The sequence below is a fragment of the Poecilia reticulata genome, chromosome 9, assembly GCF_904066995.2.
Source record: "Poecilia reticulata chromosome 9, P_reticulata-male-v2, whole genome shotgun sequence".
Taxonomy (NCBI): domain Eukaryota; kingdom Metazoa; phylum Chordata; class Actinopteri; order Cyprinodontiformes; family Poeciliidae; genus Poecilia; species Poecilia reticulata.
The window spans coordinates 12,038,806-12,059,905 of record NC_088838.1 but is presented as its reverse complement, the minus strand read 5'-3'; the positions used below and the strand labels follow the sequence as shown (position 1 = coordinate 12,059,905).

At 39.4% G+C, this 21,100-nt stretch overlaps 2 protein-coding genes across 3 annotated transcripts; both read left to right on the top strand.

The window, feature by feature from the left end:
- Positions 1-440: 440 nt before the first annotated feature.
- Positions 441-6,999, top strand: bnip3la (BCL2 interacting protein 3 like a). Of its 2 annotated transcripts, none has more exons than XM_008419103.3 (6): positions 441-559; positions 2,727-3,003; positions 3,098-3,179; positions 4,901-5,007; positions 5,100-5,249; positions 5,347-6,999. In XM_008419103.3, exons 1-6 carry the CDS (start codon positions 508-510, stop codon positions 5,393-5,395), a joined length of 717 nt encoding a protein of 238 aa, XP_008417325.1. In that variant the 5' UTR covers positions 441-507; the 3' UTR covers positions 5,396-6,999. The 2 variants fall into 2 exon arrangements, with proteins under 2 accessions (XP_008417325.1, XP_081466675.1); XM_081610549.1 differs by having other exon boundaries at positions 488-579.
- Positions 7,000-8,299: 1,300 nt separating this feature from the next.
- dpysl2a (dihydropyrimidinase like 2a) lies at positions 8,300-20,248 on the top strand. The gene is made up of 14 exons (XM_008419107.3): positions 8,300-8,651; positions 12,130-12,218; positions 12,316-12,500; positions 12,620-12,784; positions 12,987-13,048; positions 13,176-13,256; positions 14,418-14,486; positions 14,594-14,714; positions 14,803-14,959; positions 15,140-15,281; positions 15,374-15,544; positions 15,661-15,840; positions 17,291-17,477; positions 17,570-20,248. Exons 1-14 carry the CDS (start codon positions 8,610-8,612, stop codon positions 17,659-17,661), a joined length of 1,743 nt encoding a protein of 580 aa, XP_008417329.1. The 5' UTR covers positions 8,300-8,609; the 3' UTR covers positions 17,662-20,248.
- Positions 20,249-21,100: the final 852 nt, after the last annotated feature.

Genomic DNA, 21,100 nt, shown 5'->3' with positions numbered 1-21,100 from the left:
TTTGGTTTTGGTTTTGAAGACGGACTAGAGATTTACCCCAAAGTAAGTGTGAACCACTTTATTCAGATTTTCCCAAGGAGTTTATGCTTTTTCTGTTCATCACATTTGTCTTCTGTAATAAAATACATATTAGTCTGTGGTTGTGAGGAGGTAAAAAAAAAAATTAATGGGATTTGAGTAGTTTTGCAAGAAACTAAACCAAGTTGGGAGGCCATCCGTTACTGTCAATAATCAAACTGCTCATTCTCATCAGACTGCAACATCTAAATTACAAATACATTTTGAAAGCACTCAGAATGAACCTTTCCATGCAAACACTTTTTAATCCACACATTTACCTTGCACGGCGGCGATGCATTTTACGTTTGTGTGCATTCCTTAACAGATTACTTTTATACTTTCACGTAAACGATTAAAAAATGTTCACTGATTCCGAGACTGTCGTTGAAGTCTTGAAGCTGCGCCTGCGCAGACCCTAGTTAAGCGTCAGAACTATAGTCAACAAACATGTCTACCGCTCCTGCTCCTCAAAACAATAACGAAGATCCTGGACTGCAAGGTAGGTCGTCATTGTAAATGGTACGTCTTCCTTCATAAAAAAATATTTGTATGTTCCTTACTAATGCGTGACAATATAGTTACAAAGGTGTAATGGTAAAAGTTAGATTGGGGATGGGATTTCCTTGTCTTCGCGTTGGGATGGAGAACATGTTCTGTACGTCACAACAAATTAGCCAATCGTAGCACGGTACACTGTTGATTGACACTTGAGCAGCCAATCATTGCTAGAGGTCTGGGTGGGTTTAGCTTTAGCCAAAAAATGAAAACAACTTTGGTACAAAAGGCGAATTTAATTGTCACGTTTGTTCCCTTTAGGATATATTTTTTCTTTAAAATGTGCACAGATATATCGCAGATATTTAAACGCATTATGTAAAACTCCGTACTTTCAAAATGCAGTTATCTTGCAGCATAAAATGTCCAAAAAAAAAAAAAGAAGTGAGGTCGTATTTTGCCTGAGGGTAAACAAATAACACGCATGTAAAAATGAAACTTGGTGTTTTGCCTTGAGTGGAGACTTATTAATGTGTCGGGGTATTAGGACTCGCTTTGTGTGTCAGAAGGCAGCTGGAGCAGCGACACGTCTCGGCAGGTTGGTTCCCACTACACTGCTCGCCACAGTTATGCAAGACCCCAGAGGAGAAGTGATGTCAAATTGGTCAGAAGATGTGACGTCGAGTCAGCTTTAGTTCATCCTCGGACCCAATGTTAGCTCCAACTAGCTCCAAACAGGAAAGGGGTGTCACATGCCATCACAAGGTTTACATGCCGTACTCAGACAAGCTGATTACATAACTCTGCTTGTAGGGCAGTGGCACAAAGACTTCCGTGCTGCTACGGTTACTGGTCACTGGATGCACCATGGTTGAAACAGTAATTTTTTAATGTGTGCTTGAATAAATCATGAAATCAGCCAAAAGTTGGGTGTTTTTCCTCATAAAGCAAAATCTCATAGGATTCATTACACAAAGAGTGACACATTCCAAGTGTCTATTTGAGCTTAGTCAACGGTAAATTAAAACTCAAAAATTACAAAATTTTAAAATATTCCATAAGACCAACTTTGAAAAAAGTAATCAAAAAATACTGGCTTGTTGGAAAGTATTTCAGTGTAGTGTATGCACTCAATACTTTAAGGGCTCTTCTGTGGTTCTGCTGATGTGTCATTTCATGTCTTCTACTTGACAATACATTATACATTATCTAGGTTTGATTCAGGTAAGTTTACTGCCCTATTAAGTACAGTGATACTAGTATTAAGCTAGGTTTTGGTACTTTAGGCAGAGTGGGCGGCTGTCAAATTCAGCTGGAAAATGGAAATCCGCATCCCCGTAAAGCTTGTCAAAAGAGGGAAGCATAAAGTGCTGTAAAACTTTATGACTTTGCTGACCTTGTACTTGGTAATGCATATGGCTGCTTCTTGAGCGTCCATGTACACATGTTTTCAGGGCGGAGACTGTAACTGTTGCATTGTGGTCACTCCTGAATCAGAGATAATATCTGAAGTATATTACTTGCTAAGGAGAAAAAGCACTGGACTGTTGCCCAGTGATCCAAGGTTCTCTTTTCAGATATTTGATTTGAAAATCTGGATAAAAAGTGAAGAGGCACAGAATCCAAGATCCAGTGATAAAGTTTCCAAGCTCAGTGATGATGCAGGGATCCATGGTGTTTGCACCTTTTTCTGTGGTATATTCAGTTTTCCTTTTTAATGCTCGGATACAGCACTCAGGGAACAAACAGCTACTTTGACATTTTATAGCTTGTCCTGCTGGAGAACTGTCAAGTCAGCAGTCTTCCTCGTGACTGTGTAAACCACGACAACATTTCTGTACAAAGAAGATTTTGTTTTTTTATTGTTGGTTGTTCCTATGCTATATTCTAATTTTATGAGAAACTGAATGTTGACTTTTAATCATTGTCATTAAATTTAACAAAATAAAATATTTTAGCTATAGCACACAATATGTTTTAAACTTTTTAAATCCTTATTACCAAATGTAACTTTTTGATGACGTTCCAGTTTGTTGAGATGCACTTATAGGTCAACAGGTTTTCATGTGAAAAATGACTTTAGTGTTAACTGTGCTGTTGACTGGGTTGCATCTACACACATTAAACCTATTCTCCCTTAATTTTCTTGTTTTTATCATTGTGTTGCAAAGGCTCCTGGGTAGAACTGGAGCTGAATGGTAACACAGGGGCAGAGAGCAGGCAGAGCAGGCAGACCAGCCAGCTGACGCCACCTGCGGAAGACCAAATCAACGCAAATGCAGGCATGAGTCAAAGTCTCCCCCCTTTAGAAGAGGGTGAAAGTGACGAAACCCTGATTGGAGGACTGGAACATGTGCCATCGTCATCTTCTATCCACAATGGAGACATGGAAAAAATACTTCTGGATGCTCAGCATGAGTCCAGCCCAAGTAATTCATCCTGTGAGAGGTAGGCCACACATTTCCTTTACTGTTTTCAGTAAAACCTAAGTATTTATTTTATTTTATTTTTTTAATATAAACTATTGCCAACCCACTCACAGTCCTCACAGACCACCCAGTTCCGCACAGGATGATGGCCAGATAACATTTGATGTGGAGATGTCCAGTCCAAGAGGCAGTCAGGTAGGGATACCTGGCAAACGTATTGACAATTGTGGAACTTTTTAAAATAAGTTTTGTAACATCAAACCACAAACATCCATGTGTCTTATGTGATTGACGAGTACAAAGTTGGTCTTAATTGTAAAGGTAGGATACATGGTTGTTAAATTTTTCCCAGAACTATCTCTCATGGCCCAAAATAAAATCCTGTGCAAGCAATTTCACTCAGAAGTCCCTAATTATGAAATACCATCAACATATGTGTAATTTAGTCTCAGTATAAGTCCAGGTAGGCCTGTCGCGATAAACGATAAATCAATTAATCGGACGATAAAAAAAACCTATCGAGATCGTTTTAATTATCGTCTTTTCCTGCCTTTTTTTCTTTCTGTTGATGACGCTGAATGAAAAAGGCTCAGCTCCGGTGCTCTCCACTGACCCTCCCTTCCTCATTTCCTTAGTCTAATGTCCAACGCACATTTTTTCAAACCCTGAGACACACATAGCCGACAGAAATCCCAGGTATAACGGTTCGATCGGGTTTGTCGTGCCGTGTGGTGTCCAGCCACATGGGCACAAAATAACGGCTGCAAGTCCAGTTAACTAATTTTAAAATCAGGCATTAATCAATGATGCATGTGGCTATAGAGTCAGCGTAAAGTCCTGACTGAAGGAAAATCATTGTAACCTATTACGTTAACGAAGAACAGCTGAAAACTTACCGGGTTTATCAACTGCGGTAGCAATTTGGCTCCAACTCCTCCCCTTGTCATTTCTATATTCTTTGCACGAAACGTTAAATAAATATTAATGTTGTTTCCACATATCATCTCCGATGTCCGCTGGATTTCGGGTTGCGCGGTTTCAGCTGTTTGGGATTCCCCTCGGTAATTTCCCCTCAGAAAGCGCAGAGGAGAATCCGCGTTTTCGGATTGGCTACCTGTCACATTCAGCGTTAAGCTCCCAGTCGGGGAAAACCCCTGATTTAGATCGGAGCTGCCACGACGATCTACCGTAACACACCACACACTGCAGGATGATGGGTTAGATCGGCCAACGATCTAAGATTGTCATAAGGGGAAAATAGGGGCAAAAAATGGTGTAGTGTGAACTATTGCATTAGGTAGTCGGATGTGCCTGTTTTCTCTATTTAAATCTATAGATTACTGAAGGGCGATACAGACTTCATAATCTGCACTCTTTTGGTTGAATGCAGTATTTATTTCCACTTTGGCTTTATGTTGTTTTTTGTTAATGGAGACTGAGAATCCATTTTATTTTTGTTATTTTTGTTATTATTTTGGTTGTTTTGTTTATTTAGTTTATCAGTTCCAGTGTTACGTTTTATTTTGAAAATAAATATCAGGAAATCGCATGTATTATTAGTCATTTCCATTAAATCAGTGTCAAAAGGTCTTGAAACAATATTATTATTTATCACAATAATTTCTTTAGACAATTAATCGTCCAGCAAAATTTGTTATCGTGACAGGCCTAAGTCCAGGTATAGATAATGGATAGATGGAAAGTTTGCTTGATGTCAAGTAGAAGCTACATATGTAGTTCAAAAGATTTGCAGCTGTAATTCTAGCAAAAGGTTAGGTGGTTCTGCAAAGTACTGACTCAGGATAGATGAATACAAATGCAAGCCAAACTTTAAAAATGACATGTTGAACATAGACTCTGCTAAAGTCTTTTGGGGGAGGATTTCTTTCCACATCTTTTTGCCTTTATATTTCCAGTCAGAGGATGATACTGCAGACATGGACAGAGAGGATGACATCTTGATGAACAAAGAAGTTGATTGGGTGGCCAATTGGTCTAGTAGGCCTGAAAACATCCCCCCAAAGTTAGTACGCTGGCAAGCTCAGAATCAGCTGCACATCGGCTTATTCTCCTCCAGTGGTCTCAGAAACAACATTAACTGGTTGTCCTTCTCAGGGAATTCCACTTCAGACATCCCCGACGTTCAGTGTCTCTGAGTATGCGGAAGAGCGGCGTCATGAAGAAAGGTGGCATCTTCTCTGCTGAATTCCTAAAAGTTTTCATTCCTTCTCTGCTCATCTCACACATGCTGGCTCTTGGCCTTGGGTAAGATGAGTCATCTGTTAGTAGTTTTAAAATATTTTGGAGATTTTTTTTTCTGTGCTTGTTGTTCTATTTCACATGTTTGATGATTTTATTTTAGGGTGTACATTGGGAAAAGAATTGCCACAGCCGCCACCAGCTCCTACTGAGCAGAAGATGAAGCAGTGCCTGGGTGTTCTCCTATCTCCAAGCCTCCCAAACGCCTCCTGAAGTCAAGCTCTCACTTGTGCATCTGTCCTACACCCACGTCTTTCTCTTCCAATCTGCATTAACTGGTGTCACACTGTAGATGTAGTCATGCTGATTAATTATGTAGTTGCACTCCACCAGATTTTGACACGGGCTGGGGCTTTATTGTATACGCGAGTCACCGACTTGAATCTAACTCAAAATCTAACTTGCCACGGACCTTATGTCAGGTGGCATCAAGTTGAAGTTTCCTTTTGTGTCTTGATATTGAACATATCGATTCTGGTATTTCTGCTGAGCTACAGGTTTTCTTTTAGGTGTTCTAAACAGCAGAAAGGAAGGCATATGTTATTTACGCCATAACTGCTTTATGAACTAATTGACTTTGGGGAACAGGAGAGACTTTGATAGCTTCAAAGTTTGTGACTTTAAGGCTCACTTCACACCTGAGTAAGGCCACCCTGCAATCTCCAGGCGTTTTAGAATCATTTGAATGTCGCTGGATTGCGGCAAAGATGGAAAACCGCATTTTAATGTGATCCTACTACCTAGGACATAGGTTTTCCTGCTGGGTTGTTATCCGGTACTATTGCCATGTGCTTCAGATGATCTAGGATTCCTCTTTACAGTCTGCAGAATTTGGAGGTTTCTGATGAATGTTCTGGTTGATATTTAACGTTGAGGTGTCGTCTTTGTCTACTGTGAACAGGGCCTTACTGTCAAGGTGCAGTGAACTGCTGTTCAGAGCTGAATGCTGAAGCACTGCTTTTTTTTTTTAAAATTTTGCACAATTTTGAGGATGGTATTCATAACACGTTGATCCCCAGAGGGTTTCTATATAAACTTTGTTGAGTTGCCAAGCCTAAACATTATCCTACTATCTTGTCCCAAAAATGTTTCTATGAAGAGTTGGAATGTTTTATTATTAGTGGCATCTAGAGTGGAAGATAATATACCAGGCCAAAAGCTACTTCTTTTATGAATTTTTTTTCTGACATATCCCTTTTTTGTAACATATAGGAGCAGTAGCAAAGTGCCAAAACATTTACCTTTCACCACTGCACATTGGTGGCCTATTTTATGCTTTCTGATTTGTTTTGTTTTCTTATATGTTTAGATATTTAATTATGTACATGTGAAGATTAATTTAAGCTGTGACCATCCCTGTGCTATGTACATCTCTCAACATTGTATAACTTGTTTATACATTGATTATTAATGCATATTACAGTGTATCTTATGCATTGTGGCAGTGTGAGTATTGTGCTTTTGCTCAGTTGCTAGGGTTGCTAGGGCTTTAGCTGCATAAATCACCACCACAGAGGAAGATATTTTCTGGGGCCTATTTCAGAAGTGTTATCTGACTTTAATCTTGGTTTCACTGTACAATAATTTCACCTAATATATACTATATTATGTACAGTGTCTGTGGACCATCGAGTATGATGATATAGAAATCGTTAATTACAGATAATGTGTGCATTTCTGTATGTTGGTGCTCATTGCATGGCTCCTCTGTTGATGGATTATAACCATATACAAATATAAACTACAATGTACAAAATTGTCCGTTTTGGTTTCAGTTCTAAGCTGTGATGCTTGATTTAGGTGGCCAGCTCATAAACTACAGATCTATGTACAGTATATCTGTGTGGAGTGAAGAGCATTTTGGAATTTAAATGTGATCACACAGTAATAAATTCATATTTAATGAATATTACAAATGGGAAAGAGGAAGGTTTCTCAATAACCCCGAATCTCAGAATGCAATATGGTTACCACCCTTAGCCTGTGTGGTCTAGGGCTGCATGATATATAAGCAATAAAACAGCTAAGTTCTATATAGTTTTTATGATTGCAATGACAACCTAACATGACTCATTTTGTCATTGTTTTGTTTACGTTCCTTTTTTTTTCTAAGAGCACAAACTGCACAGCATGCTATCATGGTTAGGTCCAGAGATTGCAAAAGCAAAAATTCAAAGAAAAAATAATGATTAAGATATAATAAATAAAAAAAACTACTTGAGAGTGTGGCATCTTGGAAGAATCGTTGCTCAGGAAGTAGATTTATCTTGAAACCTTGCTTACTTCAGTGGACAACACTGAGACAAGCAAGACGGAAAACTGCACACATTTAGACATTTGAGCAATTTAGAGAGACCATTTACATTAACACGCATGTTTTTGGACTGGGTAAAAAAGCACGATAGACTGGAGGACATCCAGATATGCAAGAACATGCAAACTCTACAACAACAAGAGAAGAGTATAGTGATGCAGACCTATGCTTTTGGCCAGAATTACTTAAAATTTACTTTGTCACATTTTAGTAGTTGTCATATTTACCTATTTTTCTACTCCTGTCTGACGGATAAAATAATCCTATTTCCTTTTAATCCGTATAAAAACAGATAAATTACATAAAAAAGAAAAACAAAATTAAAAGCATTTCCAATACTATGAAGATTTACAAATTTAATTCAATCCAATCACTAAGACTAAATTAGTTAAAATACTGACTTGGGAAACACACTGAATTGAAAACCATTTCAGAAATTTAAATCATGAGATTTACATAATTTACATAATTCATCTTTGCTGTTAAATGTTGCTAAATGGTTTTGTTCTATATTACCTATTTATCAATTAGTTTATTTTTACCCCATTGAAAAGTAATTATGCTTGTACATGACACCCATTAAAAGGGCTAGTTTAGCTCAAACGTTCTTTTGGATAAATTAATCACTGTCAGATTGTTTTAGTAGGATTAATGGCGTCTGTATTTCAACCTAAATGTTGTCATAGGGACGGCAACATGGATCAGGATCATGGACCAGTAAGATGTGCAGGGCGGGGCAGTGCGCATGCTCCGTCCCTCTTTGTGGCCCTTGTCTTCTTGGTGGCTTTATGGTCTGCAGAGACCTGGTCTAGCCGTAAATATAGAGATTCTCCACTGTTAGGCAAAGGCAAATCTCAATTTGCAGCTTTATCCTAGCTACCCAACGCACATTTAGCAGGCTATCGTTATAAATAGTCCGGGACAGACATTGTTGAGCCGGGGCGTCAACTGGCCGAGAGGCAGAGCATTCATTCATCCTTTTTTTTTATAGGCAGCTAGCGTTAGCCTCAACTAAAACCAGGGGGGCAGCGGTGTTGGGGGGGAATTTCAACATGTCCGGCTACCAAGGAAAGAAGAACATCCCCAAAATTACAGTGAGTGACACGTGTCTGTTTTATTTATCTGTCTCTTGTAAGTGCGGCGGGGATAAGAATCAGCTAGAAGCTAGCTGTTAGCTGCTACGACCATTCATTTACATTGACGCTGTCAGCAGCAGCTGTGCTGCAGCTCCTCATCAGCTCCAGGTCAGGGATGAACAATAAGAATAATTCACTGGATTTGTCACTTGAAGCTGCCTTCTATCATAAATGCACCTGTGTGTGTAAGTGAAGGTGTCCCTTATTCCCAGCCTCCAGCTTCTTCCTCAACCTCTGGTGTAGTTACCAGGTTAAAAAAAAACATTCCTTCATAGCTATCATTTCATCCGTCAATCTTCGTCTTCTTTCTATTTATGTTAACCTGTCAACATTTGGCCTTCTTAATGTAAGATTAAAAAAAAAAAAAAATCTTCATAACATCAGGTGAATGGGGTTCCACTGTATTTAATTGTAAGAGAAATAAACCCCCTCGTAAAGTAGGTCAGCAGAAAGCATCTCTGCAGACGCCATGTCTTCATTATGTAGCTGTCACAGTCAGAGCGGTGGACTTTAGAACTACTGGCCAGACTTTTCCACAAAATCAGTCAAACTTCAGATGCAGGACCTGCCTCTGGTGTCGTCTCAAACAGCAGGAGACAGCAGATCAGAAGTCTACTGAATGTGGCAATGTTTCCCTTCATGGTTTTTTTTTTTTTTTTTATACTTGCAAGTTTTTATTTGGGTTCCTTCTTTTAAAGGTTTTGACTTTAATCAGTTTGTGAAGCACACCTGGTCAGTTTTCATTTTTATTGACTGTTTTGAACCAAGTTGTTCCAGTTAAAAAACATGGCCTGTTCAATTGAAATTATTTTTAAAACATGTAAGTTCTCAATGTAAGCTAAAGTATTATGTGTTCAAAATGCTTGCATTGTCACTGAACTGTCAAATCACGAATGTAAGGCAATACAAACAGAACACTTGTAAAATCTACTCATTTACAAGTTGTAAATATGCACATTTGTACCAGTTCAAGTTCTGCAGACGATCAGAAGCGTTTGCTTTAGCTTCGCCACCCACAGCAGTATTGATCATGGGTTGGTAGCTATTGGAGACCATCACTGATGGTTGAACACCTTGCTTAAATGCCACATGAATGCCTCAGAGTCAATTTAATTATTTTAAAGTTTGCTCGTCTGCCATAGTGTTTACTAACGGTAATTGATCAGATGTGTTATTCTGGTGCTTCTTGTGATGTCATCAACCTAAACGCATTCGAAGCAGCTACCAATCTTACTTACATTTTCAAATCTTAATATTTTGTGAAATCTCGCTGTTTCAGTTTACAGTTTGTTACCCAGCTGTGTTTTTCAGCAGCACTGGATAGTAGCTTTAATTTGCTCAGCTCATTGAGGTCATTTGAGGACATCTTCAGGTCAGCTGAGGGTTGTAAGCAAACAGCAAGAAAATCTCAGACTAAGTATGGAGACAACAAATCCGTGTTAGAGACCTTCAGGGTCTGGTGTCAGGACAGAGTGAAGAACAAAACACCAAGTTTAGACTGTACAGTCTTTATCTTTCATAGCAACTATTTATTTATTTTTGTTAAAATTAAAGAAAATACTCAATTTTCTGCCAAATCATATATATTTTTTCTAATGGCACATAAAAAGATTCTTCCGCTGTTAGTTTTGAAACCAAAAATAATAATAATTTACACATTTTCCCCTAATCGTGCATCATATCATGTGTCCCTAAGTTTTGTCTTTTTTTTCTTTTTAAAAAAATCACACAAAGTGCTGGTTGTTGGATTTACAAGTCAGAAATTGTGGGAATTATTAGTTTTGATGCATTCAGTGCACTGGGAGGAAAGCAGATTCTTTTTGGTATTTAACCTGCCATTTATGAGGTAATTATCCATTTCTGATCTCTGGTAGATTGATTGGTGCAGTTTTATAATTCGATGTGTTAATAATGACACCATATGCGTCAGCTAGTAATGAGGCTCCCTGCATTTTAAGTCATTCATTTGTAATCATCAGTTTTTTTTTCCTGTCATATTGGGTTTCCTTAACCATCTCAACTTGATAAACTCTGGTTTAAAGTTAAGGTTGTAAATTTAGCAGTTTTTGCTCAAATTTTAAATCACAGGCTGCTCGACATGTTACTTGGTAGGCTAATGTCATAGTAAAACTGCTCAGTTTATAGCTGTAAATCTATGGAGAGTTTGAATGTACCATCTTTAATTAAAAATTGTTTTAAATGTGAAACTTTGTGTTCCTAATGCTGACCACTTAGTCCACAACGTTAAAGCTGTATAACCCAAATACCGACAATACATCACTGGTATCTATACCTAATGCATTCGTGTTCCTCCTCATGGCTACAGCCTTGAAAAACCAAACATTTCCTGCTGTGAGCCCTGGAGAATACATGTACCACCTTCATTAGGTTTAAATGCCTCCCTCACAGGGCCCAGAAAGCCTGAAGAAGAAGTAGGGCAGCGTGCTGCGTTTTTCTTTCATCTCATTCGGTTACAGCTAATTGTGGCATGTAGGAGACTCTGCTCTTACCTCATGGTTTTGATCAAAGATTTCTCCTCCTTTGTATAATGAGGTAGGACTGATATGTCCTGCAGAGTAATCTTGAATAGTTTGTTTTCCGAATTAATGGTGTAAATTGTAGTTTACTGACTTGATGGTTTTCCAACACAATCATGGATGTTCGCTGTACAACGAGGTCGGGCTGAAAAACCTGATGTATGTATTTCATATCAGTTTATCTATGATTGTCGATGTCCATTGATTTGTTTTTGTTCTAAATATCTGAATTGCTTCCAAACTGCTGACGTGACCTTTCTTGTTTTATCCACAGTTTTTACTCCTCATTGTTTTTTTTATCTTTAACATTAAGCAACTATGACTCACGGTAGCGAAACCTTAAACTGCTGCTGCAAATCCGTTGTTGCTAAGTAACCAAAGAGCGAGTGAGTTAGTTGATACCACCAGCGTTGAGCAGCTAGAGCCCTTTCTCTGCTTACATCTCCCAGAATGCTGTGCGGTTCTGGATCAGAGTTGAGTGAACGTTCTATGTATTGAATATTCTTCCAGACGTAATGGCTATTAATATTGATCACGTTTCTATCGCAATAGAAACGTGATCAAAATACTAACATTTATTGTCCAGCTCTAAAAGGAGGTTAAGCAAGAGAAGACCATCACTGAAGAAGCTAGGAGTGTTTATACTGCTTATAATATATTGACAGAAAGTTCAATGGAAGGAAAAATGCTTGGTTGAAAAAGGTAATTCTTATGAGTGCTTGAAGTCCTTGAAAATGCTTGAATTTTATTTTTAAGTATGCAAGGACCTTAAAGTGCTTGAATATGTATTTATTCACTGGTTTATCAGGTTCAAAGTGAAATTACACTATGAGACGTTTTGGCTTCTTAGATCATAAAAAAGGAGAATATGTTTGATTTACAGATAAATCTTGTTTCAGAGTGACCGTCTCCTCATCAAGGGAGCAAAGATAGTGAACGATGATCAGTCCTTCTTGGCTGATATCTACATGGAAGATGGAGTCATTAAGTAAGTTGTGCTTTGGGGTTACCATTAACCCATGTGACAGGGCTTGTTAACAGGGATTCAAGTTCCTGCTGTTCTTTTGTTTTGTGGTTTCCTTCAGGCAACTTGGAGACAACCTCATTGTCCCGGGTGGAGTCAAGATCATAGAAGCCCACGGCAGAATGGTGATGCCGGGGGGCATTGATGTGCACACCCGCTTCCAGATGCCCGACCGAGGCATGGTGGCGGCGGACGACTTCTACCAGGGCACCCGGGCGGCGCTGGCTGGCGGCACAACCATGATCAGTTGCGTGCAGACATCCATGCTGCCGAGCGTATGATTTCCTTTGGATGCTTGTTGTTGTTCCACAAGCAAAATACTAACATGTTTTTCTGTTTTGTTTTTGTCTTGCGGCCCTCATTAGTCGACCATGTGGTACCGGAGCCCGGTGTCAGCCTGGTCACTGCTTTCAAACAGTGGAGAGAGTGGGCTGACAGCAAGTCCTGCTGTGACTACTCTCTGCACGTGGACATCACTGAGTGGAATAACAGCACCCAGGAGGAGATGGAGACGCTAGTGAAGGATCACGGTATGTAGGACACGCTGATTGCTTTCTCTCAAACGTCTGCTGCTCCTCTGACTGTGGTCAACCCTTTAAATGATCACCCTTAACTGAATGTTGCCTGTTTCTTTAATCTTATTTTTTTTTTCCAGTTTGCTCTCAGTTTTCCCTCCTTTGCCCTCTTTTCAACCTTTTGGCTGTTTTCTCTCATAAAGCTTTCTATCTTCAGGTGTCAACTCTTTCCTGGTCTATTTGGCTTATAAGGATGTTTTCCAGCTTTCTGACTCTCAGGTATGCTTTGATTGTGGCCCACCTCAGAGGGATCTCTGCTGACCTTTCTGTAGCAGCATTTCACTTCAAAGGTTGCCTGTTGGTTTTGGCGTCTCTCGGTTAACTGATGCACATCTCGTTCTTGCAGATCTATGAGGTGTTCAGTGTCGTCAGAGACCTGGGAGCCATCGCTCAGGTTCACGCCGAGAACGGAGACATTGTTGCAGAGGTAAGACCACTACGGTGTCCTTCATTTTGCTTTCTTGCAACCACAAACTTTAATATATATTATTTGGATTTTATGTAAAAGGAAAAGAGCAGCAACGTTTTACAAATATTAATCTGAGAAGTGTTGCATATAGGGGTGAATCGTTCAATCTGCACCGATTTCTTTAATTCTGAGTAATCAACCAATACTTACCTGTTAAACTAATCATATCTTCCTCAACAATGGTCTGAAAATCAGCCACTATCACAGTTTTCTCTGCTGCAATACAGGGCTCACTGAGAGACCCACCCACCAGGTCATGTCTGCATGTTTGGATGAGCAATAGTCGCCCCACTGCTTCCAACTTAGCAACTTTTCTGACGTCTCTTGCATCTTTCTTTAAAAAAAAAAAAAAAGCTACTAGAGACAAATCTAGACTTTTTTCTGTATTATTGGAGATTTTGGCAATAGTTCCAGTTATAAAATAATATCTATCAGCCAAAATGGTAATCGGCTAGTTAGACTTTAAGACCCGTGACCAGCCAGAAAACTGCAATCGGTGCACCTCTAGTTGCATAGAGTTGTATTCAGCCTCCTTTGCTTTAATACCTCTAAATAAAATCTAGTGCAATCAGCTCAAGCATTCACCTAGCTACTAAGCACAGGTCACCTAAATCTAAATGTCATTTAATCCCAGCTGTTCTCTGAAGACGAACTTCTCCACAGTGACCCATGGTATTGAAAGTCTCATGATGTTGGACAGGCAAGCAGGTAAAGTCAGATAGGAAGATGGATGAAGGTCAATCCTGGAAGAAATCTTGAAAAAGCTGCAAAAATTGTTGGAATGACAAAAACCCATTAAAGAATCTGTGACTTGAAAATGAATCTTCAGAGTCGGTCCAACTGAGCTTGAGCTGTTTTCACACTAACATGGCCAAAAATGTCACACTCTACATCCACAAAGTTTCTCTAAACTCTTACCTTGCAGTGAAAAGTGGCTCTACAAAGGATGTATTGAATACAAATGGATCATTTTGTGATTATTTTATTATTTGTAAAGCAAGCTGGAAAACGTATATATTGCAATTTTTGCCAAAATCTAAAAAAAAAAAGACGTATAAAGTCTTGTCTCTGCTACAGTAACTCGTTTCTTTTTCTAACTGTCTCGCTCGTGTGTTTCAGGAGCAGAAACGCATATTAGAGCTGGGCATCGTCGGTCCTGAAGGCCACGTACTTAGCCGTCCAGAGGAGGTAAGGCTCCTCACCGTACTGCTGGAGGATAAAAGCAGCAAACGCTCTGAATTCAGAACACAAGACCCATGTGTGTGACCTCTGCGTGCGCCTGTCATTACTCACAGGTGGAGGCCGAGGCCGTTAACCGCTCGGTCACCATAGCCAATCAGACCAACTGCCCCCTGTACATCACCAAGGTGATGAGCAAGAGCTCGGCCGATGTTATTGCTCTCGCTCGGAAAAAGGGTAAAAAAAAAAGAGGAGAGGAGAAACTTTTTCTCTTGTTTTGATCCTTTTTTTCTTTGCACTGACATCAACCTGTCTGCTCCTGCAGGTGCTGTGGTTTACGGAGAGCCCATCTCTGCCAGCTTGGGCACAGATGGCACCCATTACTGGAGCAAGAACTGGGCCAAGGCAGCAGCCTTTGTCACCTCGCCGCCGCTCAGCCCCGATCCCACCACCCCCGACTACCTCAACTCTCTGCTGTCATGGTAGGCACGAAGAGCCAGGAGCTAAAAAAAGGCTGGAGCTCAGCAGCACGACATGCAGAACTCCACCTCGCTTCCATTCACAATCTCTTTATTTAACCAAATTGTTAATGATGCACCCTTTGTGGATTTGTAATTCATGAGGCAAATAGATAGTTTTTTGATTTCTGTATATGTTTCCAGTGGGGACCTGCAGGTAACTGGTAGTGCTCACTGCACTTTCCATACATCCCAGCGTGCAGTAGGCAAAGATAATTTCACCATGATTCCAGAAGGCACCAACGGCACCGAGGAGAGGATGCCTCTTGTCTGGGACAAATGTGTGGTAAGGGGGATCTTATTTTATAAGACTAGAAAATCAGTCCTTTAAAACATCTGCCGTCATCGTGTTTCCTTTACTCGCCCCGTCTTTAACAGGTAACTGGAAAGATGGATGAGAACCAGTTTGTGGCGGTAACCAGCACAAACGCAGCCAAGATCTTCAACCTGTACCCTCGCAAAGGTCGCATCGCCGTGGGTTCGGATGCTGACCTCGTGCTGTGGGACCCAGATCTGACGAAGATCATCTCTGCCAAGAGCCACAACCTGGTCCGACTCTTAACTAGCCTGTTGTTTTTTTTTCTTCCTCCCACTTTCTTTGTTTCCCACCTGTTGCATTGCCTTGTAAGGCAGAAAGTTGCTAATCACACCTCTTCATGTCACAGGCTGTAGAGTACAACATCTTTGAAGGGACAGAGGTGCATGGCGGTCCTCTGGTGGTCATCAGCCAGGGTAAGATCGTGTTGGAGGAGGGCACGCTCCACACCACGGAGGGCTGCGGGCGCTACATCAGCCGCAAACCTTTCTCAGACCACGTGTACAAGAGGATAAAGGCCCGCAGCAGGGTGGGTTTTTATTAAAACACAAGCTCCTCTGTACAATCACTCTGCTCAAACTAGAGAAAGTTCTCTCAGTATTCACAAACATTCTGAATGTTATTTTAATTTGAGGCTTTTGACTGATACCTTAGCAAGTTGCACAGAAACCACATGGATTATGTAGCAATCAACAAGTTTGTTGGCTTAAATCTTGATGGACGTTTTTCTACTCTATCAGAATTGGTAGAGCTCGTCAAAGCGAGCCTGGTTCTGATGTATGTTGTGGATCAATGGCCTGAAAAACATCATGTTTTAAGTTCACGGCTGCAGCTTACGATTATTTTAGTAATTGATTATTCTGTTCATTAATCGATTAAGCTAACAAAAAATTTTCACATTCCGTAGATTTTTCATTTGAACACTGGCTTATTTTATGTAATATTAAAGTTGTATGCAAAATGCATACATTTTGCAACAATTAATAAAAAAAAATAGGTAACACTTTATTTGAAGGGGTGTGTGTAAGACTGACATGACACTGTCATAAACATGACACAAACACCTGTCATGAACATAAAGAAGTCTCTATGAATGTTTGACAGTTGTCATGAAGTGTCATTCGATAAATAATGACTTTTAATGCAAAGTTGCTGTAAAAGTTGCATTGAAAGTCCATTAAAAATGCCAACTTTGCATGATTTTGTAAATTATGATAATTTGATGCAAAGTTGGCATTTTTAATGGACTTTTAATGGAACTTTTAGAGCAACTTTGCATTAAAAGTAATTTACCGAATGACACTTCATGACAACTGTCATAAGCATAACAGTGTCATGTCAGTCTTATGCACACCCCTTCAAATAAAGTGTTACCAAAAATTAAAAGGGATTAAAATGCAACAATTGAATTTTAATGAGAAAATAAACATGTTATGGCCTAAAATGCAGTAACTGCATTCCTTCAGCATACGCTTAATTATTTTTGTAAAGGATGCATATTTATAGAAATGTATACAAGTTTTTCATCTTATAAGCATTAAATATGTTTATTGTACTGTTTTTGCATAATTGCTGCTCTAATTGTGTTTTTCTTTCAGCAAGTTGCATTTTTTTAGTCTGTACTGTTTAGTTAACAATCAGTCGATTTAAATTAACTGACATTATTTCAATAATTGATTAATCATTTCGGCCTTATTTGAGTTTTTTTTTTAAAGTTTCAATCATCTGGCTGTTGATTTGATGCGAAGTTGAACACTTTGTCAGTAGTCCTTGTTTATCATTCAGTATTTGTGCAATGCTGGGGAAATGAACCCTCAGCATGATGCTGACTCTTTGCAATACATTCCAACATGCGCACCCTGTTCTTGTTCTGAGTTGTTTGTGACATAATTAGTCCCTGGGATAAAGAACATTTCAAATGCATTATTTAGAGTTGGCTGTAGACCGTTTCCTCTGACGAAGTTACCCATCTCGTTTAGCTCACAGAGCTGCGAGGAGTCCCCAGGGGCCAGTACGACGGGCCAGTGTGTGAGGTGACCGTCTCTCCGAAGGTGATGTCCACGGTTTCTTCGATGAAGACGTCCCCCGCCAAGCAGCAGCAGCAGCAGCAGCAGTTCACTCATCAGCCAGTGCGTAACCTCCACCAGTCTGGCTTCAGCCTGTCCGGTGAGTCGACGCATGAATGCAGCTCCTCGTTGAGTCTCACGCAAGTTGGTCTGAAACCTTCCAGTCAACGTCATGTTCGCTTTACCTTTAAGGCGCCCAGATAGATGACAACGTTCCACGTCGCACCACTCAACGCATTGTGGCGCCCCCTGGTGGAAAAGCAAACATCACCAGCCTCGGCTAGGCTCCTCAATTAAGCTGTAGGAGGATCACGGGACCAGATGCCACGAGTAACCACATCTCATCAGATCTCTCTTCACTTCTGGCTCCCCTGTACCCTTTCTATCTATTTTTACTCTTAACATTTCCACCATGTCACCTCATTCAAGAAAAAACAAGCACTGTTTCACGTAGTTTAACATCTCCTGTCACATTCCTGCATCGAGGTAGGAGAGACCGAATTTAGGGAAAGCTTTTTTTATATTCATTTGCTTATTGAGGAAGTAATTTGTTTACATTGTTTTACAATCTCTGCTCTGTGTTTAAAGCTGTTCCAAGAATAGATCAAAACGCTGATTAAGAGGCAGTTTCATGACGTTCAAACGGCAGCGAATGTTCATTTTTGTGTTTTTATAGCAGATAGTTTTGATGGTTGTGTTACAGAACCACTTTTGGCTAAACAGTACAGGACCGCCCGCGGTCCGACAAGTGAAACGCTTCTCTGATTTCTTTGACATTTGCCAAACAATTCACCAAAAATGATTTGGTACATATAAAAGTATAAATGAAATGCAAAATGTACAGCAATACTATGAAGTCATGGAAATCAGTTTATTTTGTTTTTATTTTTAATTAAAATTGAAATTTAACAATAGATCTGGATTATGTATGGAAAAAAAACAATTACAATCAATATTTATGTCATAGGTTTTTCTTTTTTTATACATCATAATAAAAATAAAGTCTTGTTTAACATTAGCTTTGAATCGCACTTTCTAATTATGATTACACCCCAATTAATGCATACTTATTTAGTGAGGAACAACACAAGGTTGCCGTTGCCTTTTCGGATTAAAATAAAAGAATACGTTTCTCCTTCAAAATATTACATTAAACCCCAAATGTTATAGCTAAAAGACAAAAGTCTGAGACATTTAAAGAACTATTTAGTTTTTAAAGATTAAAGGAAAAGAATGACAAAAAAAACCTTTTGTCATTCTGGTCTTTTTAGATTAACACTGAATGAACAACTTGAAATTAGGTGTGATTCTACTTAGTGGGGCGCTCTGCTCCGACAGCTGACCTGCAGTGGGCTGCTTGACTGACATGCTACTCAGATCCACTGCAGTTTTAAAATGCTGTCGGCTTAATGAAAGTGATGGATGACGCTGCTTTAGCTTCCACACCACGACTTATCGTGCATCTTACAGACTTAAATATTTACAAACGGCAAATTTTGTTTTTCTTGTAAGCGAAGGAAAATTGTAGAAGTGTTTTTTGTTTGTTTGTTTGTTTTTTCCAACCAGCTGACCAGCAGTAGGCAGCAACAGATATGACCGAAAGTTTTAGCCGGTAACCGGCCCACGCCCACTGCTGACTGATTTATCGACAGCGTTTCGCCGTGGTGGATTTAGTTTTTCTTAAGCTTGCAGTATTTGATGTTTGTTTTTTGGTGTTGTGTTCTTCTGTTTTGCTACAGTTGCACTCTCTTCCTTCCTTTTATTTCTTTTTTTTTTTTATGGATGGTACATGTCGTGAAATGTCAAATGCACTGAAAGAAAAAGGTATTTTGGGGTCAAATCGCTCGCTCAACGTCGCTGTGAAACTTGGAGTCGACGAGATCGACCCGGGACGTCTTCTGTGAGAAATATGAAACTTTTGTTTGTTTTTTTTCTCCCTCCAATATTTTATTTTATTCCTGGAGGGTCGTCAGGGCAACAAGCCTCCGGTCATCATCAGACATCTTTTCGTTCAGGAAACGGATGAACCGTAAGGGAAAGCTTGATTGGAGGCTTGTGCTGACGACCTCTCTGCACCTGGTGCTTTCTGACCTTTTTGCTGTTTGCCAGCAGATGATGTCCACATTCTGTGCAGCGGTCCTGTTAGCTCTGTATTTATAGTAGCCAGGGTAGAGTCAATCATTCGCCCAGTTTCTTTTATGTATTTGCACCTGCAACAATCCAAAAATGGTAAATGTGTATGTGAGATTGCAACTTTGTATTGGATGTATTTGTACGTTTTAAGGATACATGTTGCCTGCCTATTCTATAAGATATTGATAGCACACTGTATCTATGAAGGCTCTTTAAAGAAGTGAAAAGGTGATTTTTGTTTTTTATTTTTTCGGAGACCTGATGAAAAATCTGTGTGTGTATACGAAGTCCCTCACAGTGTGCTGATGATGTGTCCTCTGTTCTCGGTGTTAGTGCTGTGAAAGAAGTTTTAAGATGCTGTATATCGTCCCTTTACCTTCCTATTTACACAACTTCATTAACACCAGATTCACTTAAGCTAATAACTGTACTCGGTCGCAGACGCACCCACGTACAGCAGAACGTTGGATTATTTCTCTTCATTGCCTTGTCAAGTGTAGGTTTTCGTATGCGACGCTATACTGTGAAGTGATTAACATTTGGGGAAGTTTCTTGGAAAGGGTTGTTGGGTTGTAATGTCGAGCACTGTTGTTTGCCCTCTTCCACCGACTTGCTCACGTTTGCTCGTTTTGTTTTATTTTTTTCTTGGATGTACCAGAGTTTGGAGGGAACCATCAGTCCTGTCAGCATATGACCTTCTCTGTGTTGAATTCAATGGATTAAAATAATAAAATCGAACTTGGTTTTCTGACTTTTTTTTTTTTTGAGTAACTTTGTAGAATTTAATGACTTTTCCCTGTAGCTTATAAACGATGTAAAAGGAAGTCACAATTGCGCATTTGAAACAATTATGTCATCATGTTAACTATATACTTTAAAAACATACATCAGTACTAAATACGTCAGCTTTTATCGTTTTTCTTGGTAATCGTATTTCTGTTGATATTCACGTCAGATGCTCATACCACGTTAAGTAATCCACATGTTCAAGAAAATTAGGTCATGTGTATTAAAGAGTGGCACAAGTAATTAAAAATGAGAGAGTATATGCAAAAACAAAGCCAAGAAACCTGCTAAAATCTGTCAGTGGTTAGAAAGCATATCTGCTGCTGGGCTTAGTATTAACTTATGACTTTAAAAAAAGATTTTCTCATTCCTAAAGTAAAGCACAGAGTAGAATGATCTGTGAAAGCAAAGAGCCTTTACAAAATATTCTTTTGGTGGAGAAAAAAAACAAAACATGCTAATGAATCTTCAGATGAAACCCAAATCTGGAGGTGGACAAAACATTTCGCCATAAACCGGCCGCAGCCAGATGCACCTAGCAAGATTTTGTGATTGACAAGTCAAACGTTTTGTCCAACATCTAAGAAAAACTCAGCACTTCAAAAAGACCTTATAAAATTATTAAAACTATGTTTTAATAAGTCCCCGTGCTACCATTCAAACAGCAAAGAAAGAAGCTTGATAAGAATAGTCGGTATCATCTGACAGCTATGTACTGTTTACCTGAACATTTTGATATGCCTACGTCAAACTTCCTAGGAAAAGCTCCACACAGAAGCATTTTTTCAGTACTATAAATAATGT

Coding starts and splice junctions, on each gene's coding strand:
- dpysl2a (XM_008419107.3), top strand. CDS start 8,610: ATGTCCGGCTACCAAGGAAAGAAGAACATCCCCAAAATTACA. Junction 12,219..12,315: donor ATGGAAGATGGAGTCATTAA/GTAAGTTGTGCT, acceptor GGTTTCCTTCAG/GCAACTTGGAGACAACCTCA. Junction 14,715..14,802: donor TGCTCTCGCTCGGAAAAAGG/GTAAAAAAAAAA, acceptor CTGCTCCTGCAG/GTGCTGTGGTTTACGGAGAG.
- bnip3la (XM_008419103.3), top strand. CDS start 508: ATGTCTACCGCTCCTGCTCCTCAAAACAATAACGAAGATCCTGGACTG. Junction 3,004..3,097: donor AGTAATTCATCCTGTGAGAG/GTAGGCCACACA, acceptor ACCCACTCACAG/TCCTCACAGACCACCCAGTT. Junction 5,250..5,346: donor ATGCTGGCTCTTGGCCTTGG/GTAAGATGAGTC, acceptor ATTTTATTTTAG/GGTGTACATTGGGAAAAGAA.